The sequence below is a fragment of the Lathamus discolor genome, chromosome Z (assembly GCF_037157495.1).
Source record: "Lathamus discolor isolate bLatDis1 chromosome Z, bLatDis1.hap1, whole genome shotgun sequence".
NCBI lineage: Eukaryota > Metazoa > Chordata > Aves > Psittaciformes > Psittacidae > Lathamus > Lathamus discolor.
The window spans coordinates 95442988-95467119 of NC_088909.1; the positions used below are offsets into that span (position 1 = coordinate 95442988).

The 24132-nt window shown below is 38.0% G+C and overlaps 1 protein-coding gene across 2 annotated transcripts in view; it reads right to left on the minus strand.

Annotated features, from left to right (window-relative positions):
• Positions 1-20881: 20881 nt before the first annotated feature.
• Positions 20882-24132, minus strand: part of NNT (nicotinamide nucleotide transhydrogenase) — a 53925-nt gene continuing 50674 nt past the window's right edge. For both annotated transcript variants that reach the window (XM_065661959.1, XM_065661961.1), the window contains exon 22: positions 20882-23215. In XM_065661959.1, coding sequence (XP_065518031.1) covers positions 23066-23215 — 150 coding nt within the window. In that variant the 3' untranslated portion in view covers positions 20882-23065. The remainder of the gene's footprint in view (positions 23216-24132) is intronic.

The window sequence follows — 24132 nt, forward strand, 5'->3', positions numbered from 1 at the left end:
ACCGAATGTGCCGCACTCCCCATCCACACATGAAACCAGGGTAGCAACATCCTAACCACCTCCTTGGAATGGTGCCTGAATGATCTCAGGGCCAGTTCTTCACTGTGAATGTACCAGCTGGCTTGGGCCACAGCCAGGAACTACGCAAGCGATTTTATTAAGACAGCTGTATATCTTACTAATATAGTTACAGACACTTAGAGCAAACTTGGACCAAAAGAAAGTAAAACAGATCTGCTTAAGACCTTCATGCTTGTGGATGCAGAACTGTCGTCCTTAGACTAAGATTAAAAAATCCCACTCGCCATTCCATAAAACCTCTTTCTGAGTCTGAAGCAAAATTTCTTCCAGATCAATTTGTTTCTAACAGCAAACAATTTTAAAATGCAAGTTCTTACATTCACAGGAATTAAAGGTTATGGGCATCATAAATTTTATGACATTAAAACTTATAAACCTGTTTTCATATAGAGTGCAGATTGTGCCAAGTGCCAAGTCTACATTCTACTGAATATTTTAATAAAATCAGTTATTTCAGCAGATATTAATTATCAGCATTTGATAGCTGTGAGTTTATTCTTATTTGTAAGAGTATGCTAAGCAAAATTCACAGAAATAAGGTATGAATAACTGGAGACTGTAGATTGACCGCTTTAAACAACTGTTTTGTTAGCAGAGGTTCCATAAAAAACTAATCAACAATTGTCTGAAACCTGAAAGCCACACATTATTAATTTTAAACCTTTTACAGAAAAGTGAAATTATTTATAAAGTAATACATTTACATTAAACCTCTTGCTTAAGATTGTCTCAAAACAGACCTCCATTAATCAGTTTTTTATAAAGGAAGTTATCAAAATATTTAAAGTATTTTTCATTATTTGTCAAGTGTCAACAACCCACTTTGCATTATGCAAAATGAAACCTGAAGACAACCCATTCCCCAAGGAGACTTCAGACAAAATGTTGATTATTCTCATGCTACATAAAACCTTACCAGGAAACAGTCCTGCGAGAAGATGCAGCATCTATCAGCGCTTTACTGGAAGGCTATGCCCACAAACAGTTGATTTATATCCAGAGAAGAGACTCCATTTAGAGTTTTAGGGGTTAGTACAGAGAGGAAATGGTATCAATTTAAATCTTTCTAACTTGAGTATTCTGATTTCTAGCAGGGTTTCCAGCACAAGCATGCATTTCAGTTCCACATCCACCCTAAACCTGGACTGTTCATCAGTGTAGGACAGCCAAGACAATCTATACATAAGAGTACAAAGGGAAGGATTGTATTTACTTACCTTTGCCTCCAGCAGCTTGCTTGGCCACTTGCACACTGATGCTTTTCACTCCTGCCTCTTAGAGAAAACTTGTTTCTGGCCTCCAGCCTCTGACACCCTACCTGGAAATAAATTAAATGGTGTTCAAAAGAAATTCAAGTAAATGCTCTTAATGTTCATGTAGTCTCTCTCCACGAGCCTGCTGAAGGAATGTTCCAGTTGGTTACTGGAAAGAGGTAAGTATCCTGACTGCATGTCCTAGCTGTCTCCACCACTGCCATGGCCTTAGATGAAACTGTTCTTGAAGACTTTTCCTAGAAAATAGTTAATTTTCATTATCAAGTTATTACAGCTCAAAGTACATAACCCAATCTGTGTAAATAATATGTTCCTATGTCTAGGTGATATTTTAAGATCATACTGTCTTTCATTCACAGCAGTGGTTCTACTGAGGAAAACAGCAATTGTGTACAGAAATCTAATACCTTGCTTAACTTCAGAAAATACACAATTTAGTTCTAATTGTGAACAGCACAGTCCACAAATATTATGGGCAAAACAAGAAAAATTCTCATGGTTTCAGAACCCGCAGTTTTCATTCTTACATACTGCATATATTTACATATTTACATATTTTGTCTTCTTTTGTTTCACTATCCTTTACCATCCTCTTCCCATTCTCTGTTCCCTGAACTGAGTAAATGCTAAGCTTCTATTTTTGTGCTGTGCTCCTTCCAGTAGTTTAACTTCCATTCATTTAAACAGGCCTTCATTTTAACTGAATGAGGTTAACCACAGGTGAAACAACCAACATCCAACCTGTTGATGTTGTACCACATTCAACCCCAAGACAGGTTTAATCTTTTCTTTAGTTTCAAGACAACTCCTGATGATTGTTGCATTTTAGTACAAATAAACCTATTTTATTGCATTATTTTGAGCTGCCCTTGAAGGGAGACATCTCGCACAGACCATTCTGTCCTGAGATGCAGTCTGGGAGTACTTTCTCTGAAGAAGTTGCATCCAGACTTTCTATGTCAATACTTCAGATTTCAACAACAGTCGTCATCCTTGATGATGATAAAATACACAGGGTTCTTAGCAGACTGCGAAATGTTACATAAGAGAAGATACAGCTTCACAACCCCTTTACTCCAGCCAGTTCTGGTTTATATCTACCTGACATTCTTTATTTGCATGTGCTCTCTCTTTTACATTGTTTAAATATATTGTAAGGTTGCTGTTTTTGTAGCAGTATAAATATACAACCTAGAGTAGGTAATCTCAGTCTCAGTGCATTATTCAGTTGCATACACTGGTTTAGCATAGGATTTCAGCTTAACAGCTGAAGAGTCAAGCAGCATTTTACAAAGAACTTTTTATCCTGCTTTTATGGTGATTTATAAATCAAAGCAGAAAAGTAACATCTTTCTTAAGGTTTCATTTTAAGTAGCACTTTAAGACTTTGATTAAATACATTGTTCATTCAAAATGGTAAATTTTTACTCAAACGGTGCGTTTACTTCTCATGCTCCAGTACGGTTTTAAGCGTTTTTTGGCTTTCTTCCACTGTCAGGAAGTATTGTTTCCAAAAATCATTATTTACTAGAGCACTAAGTTTTTAAAAAGTACAAGACAGGCAAAGAGGTGAACACTATGTTCTTTTTGAAAGTTTTCTAAGGAATAAAGTTGATGCAGCCTGTATCACCATACCTGGATCTACATTACATCCTTACAAACAGCTTTATTGATCTCTGTGTCATCCCTCCCAACAGAAGCGCTTAGGTGCCTCGGAAGGAAGCCACCTTCTTATGTCATATGCCATAACGCTGAAAACAAGCAGGGGAATAGCTGCATCATTATGCAATGTACAGTACAGTCTATGAATCAGGGCTCCTTTACTATGCCCAGGGCTTCACAACAGTTTGTTTTAGTGCCTCCTGTAGTATCTCTCTGCTGGTAACTAAATAGTTTAGAACGGTTTATATTGACTCTAGGGACAGCTGTTGAAGAGAAAATTCCTTATTTCAAGCCAAATATGGAGTTCATGGCTTAGCTCAGGAATTGGACAGTACCCAAGAATTTGTTAGGTTTTCTTCCCCTTTGCTCTGAATTGTCCAACATCCCCCTGCTTCCCCCAAAAAAACCCTCTACAATAATAAAATTTAAAGTGTATCCAGAATGCTTACTATAGCCTGACATTTTCTTAAAGGCATGGTGTCAGGATAACTCAGGCCTAAATTCTGGATCTAATAAGAAACTTTTTAAACAAAAAAGTAAAGTCAGTACAAAATTTAAGATTATTTTAACCTGTCTCAGCAAAAACAGCAGTTCATACTTTAAAAGGCCCCTAATGCTGTTGAATTTCTAAGAAATGTCTTACTCTATAAAAGCTAGTAAAATAAACCATATAGACTTTTTAAAAGTCCAACACACTAGCCTGCTTTCACTGTCTAAACACAAGAAAAGCAAAACCAAACAAAAAAACAAACACCACCACCACCACCACCCCCCAAAAAAAAAGAGATTTTTCATTTTCAATGCTTCACCTCATATGGATCACAGTCCATATAGATATTTGGTTTTATTACAGCACTTACAACCTGGTAACCAATAGCACTCTGAAAGAAAATCTATGCCTTTGTCCTAACAATTACATTACAATTGGGAATTAAAACAATAAAATATCTTCCATTTCCACTAGCCAAAGGCCTAGCTACTTTTCCTATGACCAAGCAGAACAAATAGGTCAAGACTATTAAGATACAGGAAACACTGACCAAACTCTTCTCCCCCCGAAAAAAAAAAGGAAAGACTTTTATAAAATTACACGTATTTGCTATAGGAAACATCTCAATTTGAACTTACTGCATAAAACCTGTGTTGCACATTTAATTTCTTGATTTCAAAGCTTGATTTTAAAACACAGGACAACATAAGAAAGATACAAATTCCAAAAGGTGTCTAGAAAATGCAGCTTATCAAGATGACACCTGATAGCTAACAGCTAATAAAGGCTTTCTGTAAATGATACATAATGATGTCACATAAATAATGTCATGAGTCTTTTGCGAATGTCATGATACAGCAGTTATAATAGAAGAGGAACTTGCTAGCAGCAGGTTTTTAATAAAGTAAGGCATCGTCTGGAGTATACAAAACCTGTAACAGCTGAACTCCAAGACATGGGTGACTCAAAGCAAATAACACTTAACCCTAGTGATATGCAAAGTATTTTAAAGATTTGCAATTGGGAATATCAGAGCAGGTATGAGTTAAAAAAAAAATGCTTCTAGAGTTTTATTGAGAATTCTTGGTGGAGGTGATGCACCTGTGGGATGTTAGTCCAACAATAACAGATCTACTGTGACCACTCATCATGGACAGAGGTCTGCCCCACAAAAGGATGGGTAGCAGAGGAAGCTCGAGGTGGTTTCCTTAATCATGTGCTACAGTCTAAGAAACTGCCTTCAGCACCCCCTGTAGCCATCCAAATTGGCAGGACTGCTCTGTTCCTCTGTGAGGAAATGAGTGCTGACCCTGTAGGCAACCAGCACTGATAAACAGATCTCCTGCCTAGGGCTCTGCACAACAGGCATTAAAGAAGAATGGTTACAGAGCTATACAAGTGTGAAGCACTTGCAGAGGACATAGCATAAGGAAGCCCCCTCCACTGCTGCACCATACACTCAGCTGCCTCATGCAAATGACTACGGTGTAGATCTCCAAGGAAGGCTTTTATGGCACTATATCCAGCCTAACTCTGGATGGATTTCTACTTATAGGCATCTGTATGGCCAGAAAGTACTTAAAAATTTAACGTCCGACTTCCAGACTGGTGTTTCTCTAGCCTGGTCCCTTGAGAGTCTTTAGCCTTTCTTAAGATATGCCTCTTCAGGAGCCTGCTTAGTAAGGTTCCATGGGATATAGCCCTGGAGGGCAGGGGGGCCCAAGGCTGTTGGTTGATATTCAAGGATCACCTGCTGCAAGCTCAGGAGTGCTGCATCCCAACTAGAAGGAAGTGCAGCAGGAGGGCCAGGAGACCTCCTTGGATGGATAAGGAGCTGCTGAGGAAAATTCAAAGGAAAAAAGAGGCTTGTAAAAAATGGAAGCAAGGACAGGCGGCCTGGGTAGAGTACAGGGATGTTGTCCGGGAAGCTAGGGACCAGGTTAGGAAGGCTAAAGCCCAGTTAGAATTAAACCTAGCCAGAGATGTTAAGGATAACAGGAAGGGATTCTACAGGTACGTAGCAAACAAAAAACAGACCAGGGACAACACAGGCCCCCTGAGGAAGCTTTCGGGAGAACTGGCTACACAAGATTTGGAGAAGGCTGAGGTTCTGAATGACTTCTTTGCCTCGGTCTTCACTGGCAAAGGCTCTGACTGCACCACCCAGGTCTTAGAAGGCAGACGCAGGGACTGTGAGAATGAAGACCTTGGGCCCACTGTAGGAGAGGATCTGGTTCGAGACCATCTTCAAAATGTGAATGTGCACAAGTCTGTGGGACCTGATGGAATCCATCCACGGGTCCTGAAGGAACTGGCGAATGAAGTTGCTAAGCCACTGTCCATCGTATTTGAAAAATCATGGCAGTCAGGTGAAGTTCCCGTCAACTGAAAAAGGGAAATATAACCTCCATTTTCAAGAAGGGGAAAATGGAAAACCCGGGGAATTACAGACCAGTCAGTCTCACCTCTGTGCCTGGCAAAATCTTGGAGCGCATTCTCCTGGAAGGCATGCTAAGGCACATGAAAAACAACAAGGTGCTTGGTGACAGCCAGCATGGCTTCACTAAGGGGAAATCCTGCCTGACCAATTTGGTGGCCTTCAATGATGGGGCTACAGAATTGATGGACAAGGGTAAAGCAGTTGATGTCATCTACCTGGACTTGTGCAAAGCGTTTGACACTGTCCCACACGACATCCTTCTCTCTAAATTGGAGAGATATCAATTTGATGGATGGACCACTCGGTGGATAAAGAACTGGCTGGACGGCCGCACACAAACAGTTGTGGTCAATGGCTCGATGTCCGGCTGGAGACCTGTAACGAGTGGTGTCCCTCAGGGATCGGTGTTGGGACCGGTCTTGTTTAACATCTTCATCGCTGACATGGACAGTGGGATTGAGTGCGCCCTCAGCAAGGTTGCCGATGACACCAAGCTCTGTGGTCCGGTTGATATGCTGGAGGGAAGGGATGCCATCCAGAGGGACCTTGACACGCTTGTGAGGTGGGCTGATGCCAGCCTTATGAATTTCAACCATGACAAGTGCAAGGTCCTACACCTGGGTCGGAGCAATCCTGGGCACAGCTACAGGTTGGGCAAAGAAGAGATTCAGAGCGGCCCTGCGGAGAAGGACTTGGAGGTGCTGGTCGATGAGAAAATGAACATGAGCCAGCTTCAGTGTGCACTCACAGCCAAGAAAGCCAACCGTATCCTGGGCTGCATCAAAAGGAGCGTGACCAGCAGGTCGAAGGAGGTGATCCTGCCCCTCTACTCTGCTCTTGTGAGACCTCACCTGGAGTATTGTGTGCAGTTCTGGTGTCCTCAACATAAAAAGGACATGGAACTGTTGGAACAAGTCCAGAGGAGGGCCACGAGGATGATCAGGGGACTGGAGCACCTCCCGTATGAAGACAGGCTGAGGAAGTTGGGGCTGTTCAGCCTGGAGAAGCGAAGGCTGTGTGGGGACCTCATAGCAGCCTTCCAGTACCTGAAGGGGGCCTATGGGGATGCTGGGGAGGGTCTCTTTGTCAGGGACTGTAGTGACAGGACAGGGGATAATGGGTTAAAACTTAAACAGGGGAAGTTTAGATTGGATATAAGGAGGAAATTCTTTCCTGTTAGGGTGATGAGGCACTGGAATCAGTTGCCCAGGGGGGTTGTGAGTGCTCCATCCCTGGTGTTGTTCAAGGCGAGGTTGGATGAAGCCTTGTGTGGGATGGTTTAGTGTGAGGTGTCCCTGCCCATGGCAGGGGGGTTGGAACTAGATGATCTTGAGGTCCTTTCCAACCCTAACTATGCTATGATTCTAGGATTCTATTATAGATGTCTATGCATGCACAATCAGCTTAGCGTATTTCCAGATGTGACCAGCTGAAGCAACAAATGCTATTATAGCACTACATTCACTAAAGGAAGACGAGATCCAATTTGCTCCTTGCAACTCCAGCTTGTCCAACCCCTTTTCTAAAAGTCTGTGCCTGGTGCTTTTAAAAAGTCAAGATTTACCAAAGATGGAAAATAAAAGTTTAAGACATTTTTTAAGTCCATGGTTTAGGGATTTCCTTGAAGACATCTTAGTCCTCTCAGGAGGAAGACATCACCTCGTGGCTTATACCCCCTACTTCCAGGATCCATGCTGCGAGCAGCAGGTTATTTTATACAAGTGATTTGCTGACATTCTTTGTCAATCAATCCTGTTTTAAGATAAAGCATCTATGTAACTGTGTTTCCAGAGGAACGCATTTTCATTAGGCCACCGGGATTAAGTGTCTTGGGGAAATTCCCAGTGGACTGGCATCCCAGGGGAACCAGCCAAGACCTTCACAAGGAGACAGATGTAAATTTTCACATTGATTAAATAAATAAATATGTTGATTGTTTCAGATTTTTATACTTAAAAAAATGCATTATCTTACAAGATTAGGCATCTCATAAGAGGCACTTCAAGTATTAGGTAACAGCTACATGAGGCTATTTAGGATTTGGCTTTGACTGCTTTCAAATATAGTTCCCTGCTGCTAGTTCTGCATCTCTAAATAAAGGCCAACAGAACAAAGAGTCCAGACTGGGTGTTGCGAGGGAATTAGCAACACCTTCAGCTTTTAGGGAACAGGATGCTCTGTAACTCTAAATCCATCCCGGTAACCGCTGGATATGTCACCAAGCTAAAGGAATCCATATGCAAAGTGTTACAGCCTCCGTTCAGGAGAAGCTGTTGCTCTTGCCTTTTTCTTTTCTTTCAGCTGGGGTGGGTTTTAAAGTATTCATTTGTAGCAATAACAGAATTCTTGGCACAACAGATGTAGGAGACTTGTTTAAGCATAAAAGGCCTTTCAACATGGTTAGATGGACACCAAAAAGAAGGGAAACAATCAAGGTTGGACACGTTTCACAAATCAGCCAGTCCCACATCTGCATAAAGCCCAAGCTCCTAAATCCTGTTTTGGCTTCCCCTTCCAACACTGATGTGGTAAAACTTTATTTTTTCTGACAAAACTTGCAGCGCTCCTGTTTAGCGGAGTACTTTTCATAACACCTATAGGTTATCACCTACTAGTGCTTTGGCTTGTGTAAGCATGAGGCAATGATAAAAAGGTCACTGCTTATACATGAGGGAAAAGAAAAGTATGTAAGTGTTACTGCAGTTTTTCTAAAGTGGAGTCCTGGAAAAATTCATGTAAACTGTGCATAGCTGTAATGTGAAAGGGGACATTTGTTTCTTCAGAAGGAATTACTGTGGTGCAAGAATTGTCTTGGCAGATAAACAGAACATATTTGCCTATTGTGTAAATAACATTTTCTTCTGTAAAACTTCAAGGGAATAAATAACATTTTGAAACGCAGAAAGACTCCACCTCTTTACCTTCTGTGCAGAGACACATACACGGTCCTTTAAAAATAAATAAATAAATAAACAAACAAACAAATAAATAAATAAATAAGAGAGATCTTTTAAATTCTACCTTTTGACCTCAGTGGTTTCAGTACAAGTTTCAAATGTCAAACCAAAGGGTATTGCTCATGAAAAGAAATCTGCTGGCAAAGGTAACTCTCGTATTGAGGTTACATTCTAGAGTTCTAAGTGTGGGTAAATTATTAGGTTTTTTCCCCATTTTCCTAAAAGATTAGTCACGTAAATATTTTCTAATAACATAAAACACTACACATGACTCTTCCTATCGAAATGTATTCATTTAAACGTCTATTACGCAGTTTCACTAGAAGGAATGCCTGCCTTTCAAAACTGCATGCAAATGGTCCTTCTCTATTGGCTGACCTGGAGAGGAAAGAAACCTCTCCAAACCATAGCAGCTATCTGGACAGAAATTCCTCTTCAGCTCAAACCACAGGATGTCTGTGCTTCCAGACATGCAGTATGTAATTCTAGCATTACATGTTGTTCAGCCATAGACTGTCTGTATGAAGTAGCACATTGGCCATGTAACATGATTATGCCAATGCCAGGCAGAAGGTCTCAGCTGAACCTGCTCTATTGAGCCCAGAGACATAAAGGTTTTCTGCTAGAAAGGGGCCATTCATACAAATTTCACAGAGTTGATGCCAAAATCTGCCCTCTCTGGAAAGGTGAGGAGAACTCTGCTCAGCTCAGGCAAGAAGTTATCTTTCTGCACTAAGCTACAGTCATCTCACCAACCTCGATCATTTTAACGATGGATGCTCAGACTCAAGATAAAGACTTTTTTACCAATTTACCATGTCTATCAGGACACAGAACCTAGGGCTCTCCTGGGTTGTAGCATGGAGAATAACTGTACCCACTGTTACACCACAAGTCATTTGCTGCTTGCAAAAACTCAGTGAAAAAGTCACATCTTCTTGCCTATTTTATTTGGACAAAATTACTTCTATTCGCAGTAATATACATGGAAAGTTTTTTCTTTCTACTTATTTTGTGAGTTGTCAGTGACAGGGCTGTTTAATTTTTTGCTTACAAGAAAGGAAAAATATATTTTCATTTATACCCTACCAGCTTAAAGTATACAGGCACAAGAGAATGAACCAAAGAGAGCCTAAATGAGTTTTCCTACCATTTTTAGATAGATTTTGACACTCAGCAGGTTGGAACTATTTAGTCTTTTCTTATGATTCACAAGTAAGTCCACCATATACTTTAAAAGAATTAATGAATATATCACCCTGCAGAACACTAATGCATGCATTATTCATTCTGCCTCAGCTTGTTTGAAATGTTTGCATGAAAAGGAACTATAGTAGGTGCTGTTTCATTTCATCACTTACAGTGCCTGCAACCTGACTGCAGTAAAATTTACAGCACTGGGCTCTTGTATGATTAATATACCACTGCCCTAAGAATCTGCTATACTTTTGGTACCATTATACACATGGGTGTCTGTTGGATACCACTCTTTGTGACTTCACATATCGTTAATTTAAAGCTAGCAAACGTTTCCTTAAAGTATGGTTTTAATCTTGTATATCAGACATATGAGACATTCTATGAAATTTGTGGAAGAGCTCTTTTGGAAGAAGCTGATACAATTCAAGGTAAGCAAGCAACCCAAGACTAATCTGCTTGCATCTACCCATCTGTAATTTAGAACTAGATAATTCCACAAAATAAAAAGACTTACAGGGCTTCTAGACAAATAAATGAATAAAAGCACCCAGCAAGGTCTTGCTCATTTGGTTATCAAGCACAGCAATGGAGAGATGGAAACTCAACAACACATTAACACTGTCGTCCCCTCTTTGCTCTTCTCCTTGGAATTCCTCATCATGTGAAGTAGAAAGTAGCATGAAAAGCCCAAATAAAACTACTTGGAACGGCTTTCTTGTGGTGGAATCCACTGTGCTCAGGGGACTGAAGGCAAATGAAGAAATCAGGATGTGGTCAGGCCAAACACTAATGGAGTCATAACAGAAAGAGATAAACCATGAATATAGCTTCTTCTGAAAACTGGGATGAGGACCTAGCACCTGAAAGCTTACCTCTGTGAGCAGCCATGGTGGAAACAGCTGTCTCCTCCCTTATCTGAATTCTACTGAGAACATTTGAAATTTCCTGGTACAGCTGTTACAAGGAAAAAAAATGGTTTTTAAGTGCGCAACAATAAGTTAAAGGTGAAGTTTTTATTTCTTCTCATTTTCCCATTCCTCACATGTGTGTAATTACAAAAGCTCCACTCATATTTTTAATTAAAATATTCAGCGCCAGAAAGCAGCTGACAAACTGCTTCAGCTCTTGTAACCTGCAGCACAGCCCTTTAGGGCATCATTTACCAAATTTGACCAATATGTTTAACTGTTAAAACAAAATTAGCAAAGGTTTGTATTACACACTGCTTGACTTGTATGTAATTAAGAGTAAACAAGCTCTGTTGTCTCCACTGGTATCTAATATGGTTTTATAATAAGCAGACAGAGACAGGCTTTGCTGTTGGGAAATTAATACTATATAGAGTAATGAAAAACTGGGACTGAAAACTTCACTGTAGAGTTTCAAGATACAACAGAACTGAACAGACAGAACTATTTTATAAAAGATGTGATCAAATACCAGACATGAAAACACTCGGGTTGACTAAAAGACCCTTGGAAAGAAACCATTCTTTAACAAAAAGGCCCATAGAGTTAATAACCAGCAGCCACCTGAGACCCTACCACAGTTTTAACAGCAGCAACAGAAACACAACTGGAAGGGAAACAAAAGACTGTTTCAGTTTTAAACACACTAACAAGATATTACTATAAAATCTAAAAATTTTTCCAAAGCACTAAACCTTTGAGATAGCCAATCACCACAAATAGGTGAAACATGATAAGAATATGCAAATACAAACATATTAAAAATTTATTAATGTAAGCCGTAAATACCCTATCACTTAACTTTTTATTATAAGTTTCAAGGGAATGACAAATAGGAGACATTTGTTAATAATTGTTGGGTTTTAGATAGGATCCATGCTTCAACTTTTACACTTCAAAGTCAAATGCGCAAAATTTTCTAAGGTACAACAACATGTTTTCCTTTTGAACAAAAAGTTTAGGTCAGAAATAAAAATCAGAACTGATTTTCAACTTGACAATTTTTGAAATGTTGTCTCCCATATAACACGGGACAGTTCTGTTTGGGGTTCGGGTTTTTTTTAGAATGCTGTAGCACTAGTACAACAGTACTAGTACAACAGTATAGAACAGCTAAGTACACATGGAAAAAACCTGCTGAACCCGAAGTCATTGGAGGAAGTGGACCTCATTTCACTAAGGACAAGATGTCATTCTGCATTCTAAATATCAGTAAAATTTTAATTGCTGACACCTAAACAGGAGTCATTCAGTAAAATGAACACTCTTATGCTTACAGAAAGCCTGTACTATTAATGTTGTAGAGATGGCAATGACATTAACTCATTAATTATGGGATGTTTATATATTTCTTATATAATAAGTTTTATATATTTTGCATTTATTTTACATATTTTATATTTGGTTAATATATGTATTGTTTATATTTTATAATTTTACATACTTATTAGAAAGATTAAAATTAAGTGAGAAAAGGAAAGAAAAGAAGTGATGGGACAGTGTATTATGCCTGAGGGTTACCTGTTTATGCAATGACTTACGAGCAAAAAAGACTTACCAGAATTCTCTGCCACTTAGTCAAGTAAAGGTTCTTCTTTTTATTCTAGTCTTCCGATACTGCTGTCAGATGCTGCTGTTAGGACTGACATAACAGACAGGATGTACATACAGGCACAATTCTATTTGCACGACTGACATAACAGACAGGATGTACATACAGGCACAATTCTATTTGCACGACTGACATAACAGACAGGATGTACATACAGGCACAATTCTATTTGCACAACAGATGACCACATCAAGCGTAACTACACATGTCAAAACACAGGAGTTGGATTTTGACTGGTGCCATGTTGCCCATACATTTTTTTCAAGATGTGAATTTCCATAGCTAGATATTCTGCAGGAAATGGGCAATACCTCAAGAAGAGAAGACTTCTTGGGTTTTGTTCCTTTCTGTCTTTCATCTCTTTATTATTATTTTTTTTTATTGGCTGCAACTTTCTTTTTTCTACCTTTAATGTATCCTTCTTTGCATTCACATTTTCATCCTTACAAAAAGCCTACAAATGCGCACAAGATCAAACACACTGTTGTGAAAAACATATTTCTGTTGACTCAGACTCATGGTCCAAGTCAATGCTAATGCTACGGAAGTCATGGAGATCAGCATAGTAGTGGCAGAAACAGGACCTTCCTGATGGCTGCCTCATGGTTACACATTACTGGAAAAGCCACCACCTAAACCCCATTTTAGAAGCATTATAGCATAACACAGGCAAAACTCAGTTACAAGCATCTTACACTCTAAGGTAACAAGATGTCACTTCATACTAGCCTTTCTTGATTTTCAGATAAAAAAGCACAAGGCAGAGAAAGAAAAATTCTGCTGCCCATTCTCACCTAGGAACCATTTCCATGCTCGCAACAGACAACAAACTGTTCTCTCTTATGCCAGAGCATTAACTTCTTACATATATTTATATGGAACAAGTGACATCCAGTGGTTGGTACAGTCAATTACTATCCAGCTCTCAAGCCAGGTGCTCCAGCTTCTCCCTCTCTCCTCCTGCTCCCTGTCTACTCCAAGTGCCCATAGCGAGTCAACCAGTTTCTCTGTTCAAGAAGAATTTCTTCAGGACCCTCACCAAAATAATCACAAAGGAGACTGATACAAGGATTATGGAGGTTAAGGGTCTTTTCCAAACTAAATGGTTCTCTGATTTTATGATTCTATAATTAATACATTGCATGATAACCAAAGAGCCGTGGGATAGCAGACATTTATTTTACTTTATATTACAGACTCTAAAACAATTAAATTATAAAAGCATGTTATAAACAATGTAATTCTGTTACAGTTTGAGGTATTTTTCTTAATTTTAAAAAAAGTATTTGATAAAATATTCAGATCAATTACTCTGGTCTGAAAGACATCCAAAAGCTAGAAAACACAATATAGTATTCAAAAAAACGCATTTTTTTCTACCTTGAAATATCCTCTTTAACCATCCACCATGCAGACATAACTTTTTATTACCGTAGCTTACTTACAGTAAGACACCTCTTTTTTTTTTTTGCTGTGTTAGCAGTAACATGCATTCTATTTTAAATCCTTTCCTAAGCACTTTAAAGATTTTAGTATTTAAAATGAGGTAAACAAACATTGCTGCTAAAGATAAATGGACAGTCATTCAAGAACAGATGCCAGAAACATGCACCAGGTAGCCTTAATACCACGTTAATAATTTTAGATCCTATAACAATAAGAAATGGTAGAACATACAGGTTTGTCTGACATGCCACAGAAAACAAATTTTGAGAGAAGAAATAATGTAAGACCAAACAATATAGCTGGGAAACAAACCAGAGCTTTCAGGGTAAAGTGACCTTCAAAGCTGAGTACAAGGCCATTTCTAAACAGAAGAAAATGAGGTTTGAAAAATGTGCCCATTCTTTTCCCAACTACATCAACTGCCTAATAAAATAAGTCAACTCTCCCTTTCTTTTTTAGTCTGTTATGACAACAAGAGAACACCAAACAATAGCAATAACCAACTCCCCAGAAATGAGGAGTCTTTTTCAGAAGACAATGTTATAGCTGCTTCATTACATATTCTGCACAGGGATTATTTCTCAGTGGTAACAGGACACAAGCTAAGCCAAAGAGAACTAGCTTGGACATTTCTGGAACAAGCTTTCGAAACAAAAAAGAACCTCTAAATTTGCAACCAGGCAGCAGCATACTTAAATATCTTAGACATGCAAGGAAAAAGTGTTTATAGAAAGAAGTATCAGCTGAAACCTACATTTTGACCACTCACATCTACACACACCACACATACATCCTTTACATACAGCTTTACATCCACTGTTTGGACCTCAACAGTGTTTATTCCAACAGGATTTTAATAAAGGATGGCAAAACACCAGCCTTAAAAAATCTGCTCATTTTGTGGCAACTCATATATCACATGCTGAACACTTACAAAGGTCCTAACACCTCTACTTGTAAAGTAGAGGTATTGCCATAACAGGCAAACTGGGACACTCCTGCTTAGAATATCAAACCTTCCTAGCACAGAAAGATTCTTTAAGGGGCTTTCTTTTCAACCATCCCTTACATTGGGCCCTAAAACATACTTTCTATACAAGAAATATTATCCAGTAAAAGGATAATGGGTTTCCTTATCTACACTTTAATCAGAAAACATGAATTTCATATTTCAAAGATTAAAATCTTAAAATTTGCATTTGTTAAATGCCTCTATTTTAACAGCTTGTGAATACTGACCCGAATCACAAGTAACTCCTAATAGGAGCACTGAAATTTGTGGATACAGCATCAGATGCAGAATGGATAAAATCTCTTTATTTTGTGTCTTAATTTTGATGAAACTTTTAATATAGAGAACTTAAAATTTTCACAAAACAAAAAAGTTGCTTTAGATCCCCAACTCCTACTTGTCTAAGTTCCCTTTGTATTATCTTTGTATTCAACACAATTTAATATTTGCAAACCATAGTAATTACTTTTCATGTTTCCATCCCGATAAACCATGGCCACCCCCTCCAACACAAAGCACAGACAAAAACTAATTTTCACCCACAAAATGTATCCAATACTGCAACTTCATCAGAGCAACTCCCAAATTAATTGCAACTATTCTTAAAAGGCATAAGGGAAGTAATCTTTGGAGCTGGACAAAAGAGAGTTGATATTGCTTGGAAATGGAAAAATATGAATGAATTTCAATTCTGGCAGAATGCTTTGGTATTTCCTGCAAGGTACATAAGTCTTCAGGTATGGTAAACTTACTGTCAAACTGATCAAAACCTGATCTACTTCCCTATCCTGACCTAATATATTACTTGGTAAGTCTGGCTGAGAGTCAAATCAGTGTATTCTGAAGATAAAATAAGAAAGATTGAAAACTAAGCTTAAATACTGACTTTTGCACCTCACCAACACACTTATTTGAGGAAGGAAAAAAAAAAACGAACCCAAACAACAAACAAAACAACAAAAACCAAACAAACCAAAAATGTTGCCTGCTGGAACAATTCTAGCAAAACATCTTTGGAAGATACTTATCCTCCGAATACTAGAACTCATTTCCGAAAGGACAAGTAAGCTAAAACACTCCAGGTTTATTGAAAACTAATGGTAGAATACCACCCAACAAACAAAACCAACACAGGAGGAATCTGGAGACTACATGGGTTTCAGGTGCTGTTTGGTAAAAGATCCAGCTTTCTTCTTACCCTTTTTAAGAGCTGACTTTTTTAAAAACAATTATTTTGGGAAGAATGCATACACAAAAACAATGTGTTACTAAGACTACTACTTATATTATTTAAAAAATAGTTGCTGTTTGTAAGCCATTGTGCATTTTCTGATATGGAAGGATATCACACCCATTCAAACACTAAGATTTAACTGTTCAGCCCAAAGCCACAGAGCTGGTCCTTGAATAGAATGAAAGAGAACTGATTGTTACAAAAGTCAAACTCAAGTCCTCTTGAAAATATTCTCATTTGTCATGTCATCAACAAAAAAAATTCAGATGCCTCCTTCTTATCCGGAGGGACACACCGCAATTCATCAGGGAGACCAGCACAGCACATCCGCAGGGCAAGCAAAAGAAGTCTTTTTATCTCAAACATCACACTGAGCTCTTTGAACTGTATTTTGGTCTTCACTGCTATCTTCGCTTCATACCAACATTGTTCTGCTCAACCATTTAATAACATATATTTCAGTAAATAGGAGGAATTGCAACATATGCATGACTACAGTAATCTCAAGGTAATACACTAGAGTATGCTTCCAAACTAAAACTAAAGTTTCTTATTCATATCATCTCCGATTCAGGCAATATTCACTCTGTTGAGATCTTTAATGAACATTCATAGGTATCTTAAAGAGCAAATGAATCACAGAATCAACCTGACTTCAAAAGGATTGTAACATGAAAATTATAGCAACACTTACCAAATTGCACTATGTTGATTATACTTTTATGGGTTTAAAATTCAAATATAAATAGATCACCTCATATTATATGGCTCACAAAACTAACATTCAATGGATACATTTGGAGAAAGCATGCTGATGAAAAATAAGGATTGTTCATGCGCCTATAAATTACAGAAAATACAACTTCCTGTGTTGTGTCCGCACATTAACAAATCCACCATAAAACACTTGAAAACTTAAATTCATTGTACCATGGCCTATGACAACAATGAGCTTCTGAGAATGCAAAATCAGAAAACCAAATGGTTTTTCCTATCCACATCTGTAATATTTTAATAGGGAGAATGGGCAACTGCTAGTTATTACTGCATGAGACAGCTTTAACATCTGCTTGAGCTTTTTAAGTTCACTAGCTGTTAGTTTCCATTCTGCTAAGGATTTTTTAAATTATGGGTTAGACTGACCATGTAATAGAATAACTTAATTTCATGCTATGCTAGAGTTCAACCTCAATCTTCTTTCAGAAGATACTTCTGATTGAGTGTGAAGCCTTCTTAGCCCTTTTGTTCTCCAGTTCCTCTGTTGCTTCCTTTCTTTAATAGGGAAAGGGTTATAATAACCAGGTTTATGGGTTTTGTCAACCAGGAACAGGAAAAGAAGGTCAAGAGACACTAAAGCCTTCTCTCACACCTAACCGCAAAACATCACACTGTTAATGATGCTCATATTCAGCACATCAAACAGAACTGCATCACATACAACCTTATTTTTAAAGCTATACTTACATGGGAAGGTGTGATCTTTGCAGCAAGACTACTTTCCTTAGAAGTCATTAAGATGATAGCTCTGGAAAAAGGGCTGTAAATTAGTCCCTTAATGTCTCAAGCAACACCTTAAATTAATGTTTTAGGACAGGTTTTGCTACTTCAAGTTATCACATTTTGGGAACTTTGACCTTGAAATATTACTAAACCCATTTATGAAAATGTGTAAGTACTTATCTTCCTCTCAGGAAAAAACATGCGTCACACTAGTTTAACAAAGTTAATGTGATATATCCTCTTTGCAGCTACAGAGCAGTTGGATTACACAAGTCATTAGCATTTGCACTTCTTTAGAATTATTTTTTTAAAACACCACTCCACAATAGTGATATCACTGGAAGAATACTCACTGCAAGTCTAATGAAACGGGTATTTGAACTGCACTACTTACATACAAAGTATTCAGACCTCCCAGTGTTCACACTCCTTCCTGTCAAGTTTTCCTGCAGAATTTGAGAGCTTATACAAAAATATAATTATGCTTATACAGCAAAAATCTTTTTCTTTTTTGGGGTGGGTGGTTTTTTGAATTTAAATTTTTAGTTAACCAATTACAACTAACTATGCCTTAGACTGGAAGAAGTGAATTACACCCGCTTGATCTGTCTTATGCTCTGGAGATCTGGAAGTCTACCTTAGTAATTACTTTGGCACAACAGAATCAAACCTGGCAAAAAAGGCACTTGGTGCTGAGGATATGAAATGCACCCTGTATGCTTGAGGATGTTTACTGTGAGCTACCGCTAATCTGGTTCTACAGACTGAATGCTCATTCACAGTTCTAAAGCATCTTTTACCTTAGTTTCAAAAGAATCCGAGTTTGTGTGCTCCAAGACTGCTCTGCAACAGAAACCAAACCTTAGCAAGTGAAGGCAACTGTGATTCACTCCAAAAGACAGCTTTTTATTCAAACTGAAATACAGTAGATTCAGTCCCTAATTTCACTATCTGAATTAGCCAGAAATGCATGCTTTTTACAAGGAACCAACATCACAGGATATATGTAACTCATTAGATTAAGATATGGTTTCTAAAACTCCAGGCTAATGTAAGAGTTTGAGGAACAGATTGATGGATTAATAGATCACATAACTGCAAACTTGTCATTTGGCAATCAGTTAAACTCCCCTATTTACAAAATGTTACAAAGCTAATTTACCATCACAAAACTCCATGTTTCTCAGGACAGAAAGTAAACACAGTGTGTGCTAGAAACAGCAGCTTTTACAGTTAGAATTTAACTTCTGATCTGAATAATAATTTGCTGGCTCAAGAAAGGCAAAGAACAGGGAAATAATAGGCTAGGCAGCCTAACCTTGACCCTGGGAAGGGTATATAACCAATACCCTTTCAGAATATCACGTAAAACAAGACAACTGGGTAAAGGCAGGATGATTTTACCATGGACATATCATACCTGACCAACATGACTGCCTTCTGTAGTGAGATGGCTGACCCTGAGGACACACAAAGAGCAAAGGATTTTCACACCTTGACTTTTTGCAGGGCCTTTGACAAGGTTTCACACAGTATCCAGGCACATTAGTGACATAGAGTTTGCACAGGTGGAGCATCAACCAGACTCTAGTGGTTGTGATAACAGTAAGAAATCCAGCTAGTGGTGAAGTAACAATATTATGAGGGGGTCAGTACTGAAGTCTCGCATTTCCTTATTATTGACCTGGACAATCAGAAGGAAATCACTCATAACAAGCTCACAGATTTTACCAAGTTGCAGGAACAAATTATTTCTGGAGGGCATGACTGCCAGAGGGACCTCAGCAGGCTAAGAAACAGTTTGACAGGAATCTGATGAAGTTCCAAAGCAAATGCAAAAAAACATGACTCAGATGGAATAACCCGATACAACAGCACAGAGTGCAGGACAACTAGCAAGAAAACAAGATGGTCCCAATAGACCATCATGAGGCGTGAAACAGCACCACAACCTTGCAGCAAAGGCCAACCACATATTGGACTGCATAAGGAAGCACATAGCTCATAGGTAAAAGTGATGATTTCCCTGCATTAGTGTGTCCAGTAAAAGAAACTACTAACATACCAAAGTCAGCCAAGCTGGAACTTACCATTCACACAACATACAAGGAGAAACAAAAGACACTTTGTCAGGCATAGATGGATAAGGGCAGAATTTTCCTGTCGTATTAAGACTGGTGAAAAAAGACTCTTTTCAGAGGGACACGGTAACAGGATTAGGCTAGCTAATACACACAAATTGCAGCAAAGGCAATTCTAATAGATATGAAAGAAAAAAATTGTTCACAATGGGAAGAATCAAACACCAGAACAGAGAAGCTATGACACCTCCACCCATGAAATGTTCAAATCAAAGCCTGCAGCTTCTGATCAAGCTGCAGGCAGGCAGCTCAACAGGGAGGATGGGTTAACTTGTGAGTTAATGCCAGGCTGCAGCCTCTGAGTCTTAGCTTGACCAAAACTCAAAAACGTGGAAGCTGCATGTCAGACTTGTGTAATGATACAACTGAACAGACCAGCAGACAGCTGAAGTTACTATCATTCACTCCAAAGGCAGAAACTGAAATCTTCACAAAAATCAACTTGACTATCTTGTAGATCTAAATAATTAAGAACTGAAGCAAACTTATATGGTATCAGGCTCAAGGGTATAGGATTAATCTCACACCTCAGTCAAGTTAGCTCTTACAGCTTTTTCAGGGTTTTTTTAAGTCAAAAAGGCAACCAATATTGGGACCAACTGCTCTCAGAAGTTGTCTAACCCTTTTCATTTACTAGAAGTTACCTAACCCTTTTCATTCACTAGAAGTTGCTACAGTCACATAACATCATTTTAAAGAACTATTCAAACTAAAAAGCCAAGAAATATGCATATTTCACTGACTCCTTTTCATTATATTCTTCAGTCTCAGCATCCTTAGTAGCAATTTGATCTTCTGACTCCCAGAAAGAATCTCAGACCACTTACCTACTCAACAAACAACAGGAGAGAAAAGAGACAGTGATCAATAAGAAAAATAATTGACTTTATTAGCACTTCAATGATCAGCTGGTGTTCCATGGTAAAGCACAGCTTCGACGATAACACTGGTACCTCTGATCCAACATAATGGTATGGATATATTTTTAACTTTTTTAAGTTCCTCCCCCATTGTTTTTGTTTGTAGGTCTTGTTGTGTTTTTTTAAAAGCTACTTATAAGCAGAAACGTTGCCTACAGATTTAGATACATCATGTTTGACAAGACAAAAATTAATGCTTTAGGATGTTAAACCCCTTCAAATCCCATTTTGTTTAGTTGGGAGACAGACAGAGGATTATTTCCTTGTCTTTCCTGCTCTCCCATTTTCCTATTTTTTGCAGACCTAAAAGAAAAGTTGAATACAATGAAATCAAGAAGCCATATATGCTACAATCAAATATAGCTGCCACAATGTTTTAAAATTAAAATTTAATTACAAGTCTTTTCCTGCAGTGTACAACATATTAATGCTTACATGAAAGTTTTTATTTAAAATTATATGAAAGAGATTTGCAAAAAGGGTAGCTTCCTTAATACATTGTTACAACTCTTAATGTAATTCTTATCAGTTCAAAGTCTGTGTTTTAAGTGATTTTCACATAAAAACAGAGGTAGCTAAGTAGAAATACTATATTTTAAATGAGGTCTCTGTACATGGTATAATAAAAAAATGTTTTTTCTATGAATAAAAATGGATTAATTTCAAGACTTACTTCATAACAGTTTGTCTTCCCCAAATATGACTGCTTTCTAACACAAGTACAGCTATTTCTATTTAGCCTTCGTCACCACAGACAGTTGCTACATCATTGTGGAAACATGATAAAGTCATTTTAATAGGCAAATATTTGAGTGCCACTCAAGTACACTTAACATAATAAAAACAAAATGGTAATCTATGTAATAATGTAATTTAATTCTTTGCTGAACTTATTATGGGAATTTAACAGTGCTTTTAATTAGATTAGAGAGAAGTCAAATAATCAAAACACTGGACTTTAAGACTGGTATGTTTCTGTGCTGTTCAAACAATAGCTTATTTATTTAGAAAAATTCTAATAAAACTCCAGCATCTTAAATATGTTCGGAAGTGCATTTTCCAGCATCACAAAAATGTTAATTAAGAAAGCATCACTGAATTTTAAAGTAGCAAATACAGTGAAAAGTCTAAGTGATCACAAACTGAAACAGTGTTCCAAATTCTGTGAACAGATCGGGTATGCAAGATGTTCTGCCTCTGCAGAACAGGACTGTATTTTTCCTCAGACACTTAAAAAGGCAACAACTGGAAAACATGGAGAATTTAGCAGCTGCTTAAAAAAGTTAAGCAGTGCAAGTACGTGTACTTTTCCTTCTCAGACTTGAAAATCACTGGGTAGGTCCCTGAAATCCTGTGTTTACATAATGTAAGCGGACACTACAAAAGAGTGGAACTGTTCTTCTGAAGAAAAGTAACCTTCCTAGAATGTTCCTGATTCACAGCATCCATAAAATCCCCAAAAAGAAACAGAATATTCTGTTCAGAGTCTCAGATCATGTAAGCATCTATTTGCATCTGCTTGCATCTGTTTGCAATTTGCTTGAAGTTTTGATGAAATAAATAGTTGTTTTGTCCATACTGGCCAAAGAACAATTTTGATGATAAGACAGAATACAGGTTTGGCACAGTATTTTCTAGTGAATTACCATGACAGAAGTACAGACAGTAAGGAGGAGGAAGCCAGTAACTACTTAAAGATGACCATGAGTTATTAGTTCCTGCTTCTAACAGCTCAGTGCTAACCTTAAAAAGCACATTTTCATTCCTGCATTGCCTCATGGGAGATTCAGTTTGAAGGCCTAATATGGCCATCTTTTCATAAAGCCTGCATTCCATCCTTGGTAGTGTTCAAGGCCTGGTTGGATGGGGCTTTGAGCAACCTGGTCTAATGGAACCGTCGTAGCACAGGGGTGGAGCTAGATGATCTTAAGGTCTTAAGTTTGGTTTCCAAACCAAACCATTATATGATTCAGTGATTCCCTAAGTGAACTACATCTCCTAGGAGCCAATGCAGTCTTCTTTTAATGCTGGCTGTATTATGAAAGTAACGAATTCTTCTATAACTCTTTTCCACAGCCTCTGTGACAAAACATTAACTGCAATCATGAGTGGAATACAAAATCAGTATTTAATTTTGATACAATTCCCTGACTTTTGCCTGCAGGGCATCACAAGTCTTCTTAGCATCTCCCAACAACATGGCAGTATTAGGTTTGTAGAAGATTGGATTGTCCACCGCTGCATAACCAACTCCCAAAGACCTCTTCATTACAATGACCTGCACATAAAGAGTTCATGTTTGAAACAGCAAAAACCAACCACAATACCCCCTCCAAGCAAAGACAACACAAAAAGCAACTTCCACAAACTAAGGGAGAGGAAGAGGCATTCAAAATAGGGTACTCACTGCTACGAAACTCTATTTCAAATTTTAATACAGCAGACAGAATTGATACCCAAACCATTTTCAGAAACATTTACTGTTAAACACAGTATTACACATCACATGAAGAGACTGTGGATGCTACATATGCATATACTTTTACTTATTCCACATAATAACATCAAAGCAAGATGAGCACTGATGATTCTAACAGGTTTTTGAGGCTTTTTTATTTTGAATTATTTTAAGAGCCAATTCCCTGATAGCAACACAATTCAGATGAGCATTCACATCCATACTTGGTGCAACATTCTCTAGAGCTCTCCAGACCATTACTCTGCATTACTTCATACATGAGATTTTGGGGTTTTCTAATCCTAAAATAGATTTCAGCAAGTTTTAGATATTAAATGTTAAATTAGTTAACCATGGCACCTTCAGCAGAGAAACTATGAAGCTTTACCAGCTTCACCCATCTACATGTTTATTTCCCAGTTTGCAATACCCTGATAAATATATGTGCCTACCACTGAGTATCTGAATAGCTAAACCCTCAGAAGAACTGAGGTGACATCTGGGTTCGGAACAAACTACCAAAGATTTCACAATGAGGCAAGTCAAGTCTATGTATTTTAGAAGAGACAACGTTGCTTTTGAAGAGAAAAACTGGTGAGGTAATTAAACTGTCAGCTCAACCTGGACAAAATAAGCTCTCTCGTCATACCCAGCCATTTACTGTTTTGATTCTTTTTATTTAAGAATATTATTCATTTTTGTATTTTCACTTCAATATCAAAGTTGTCAATCAAATT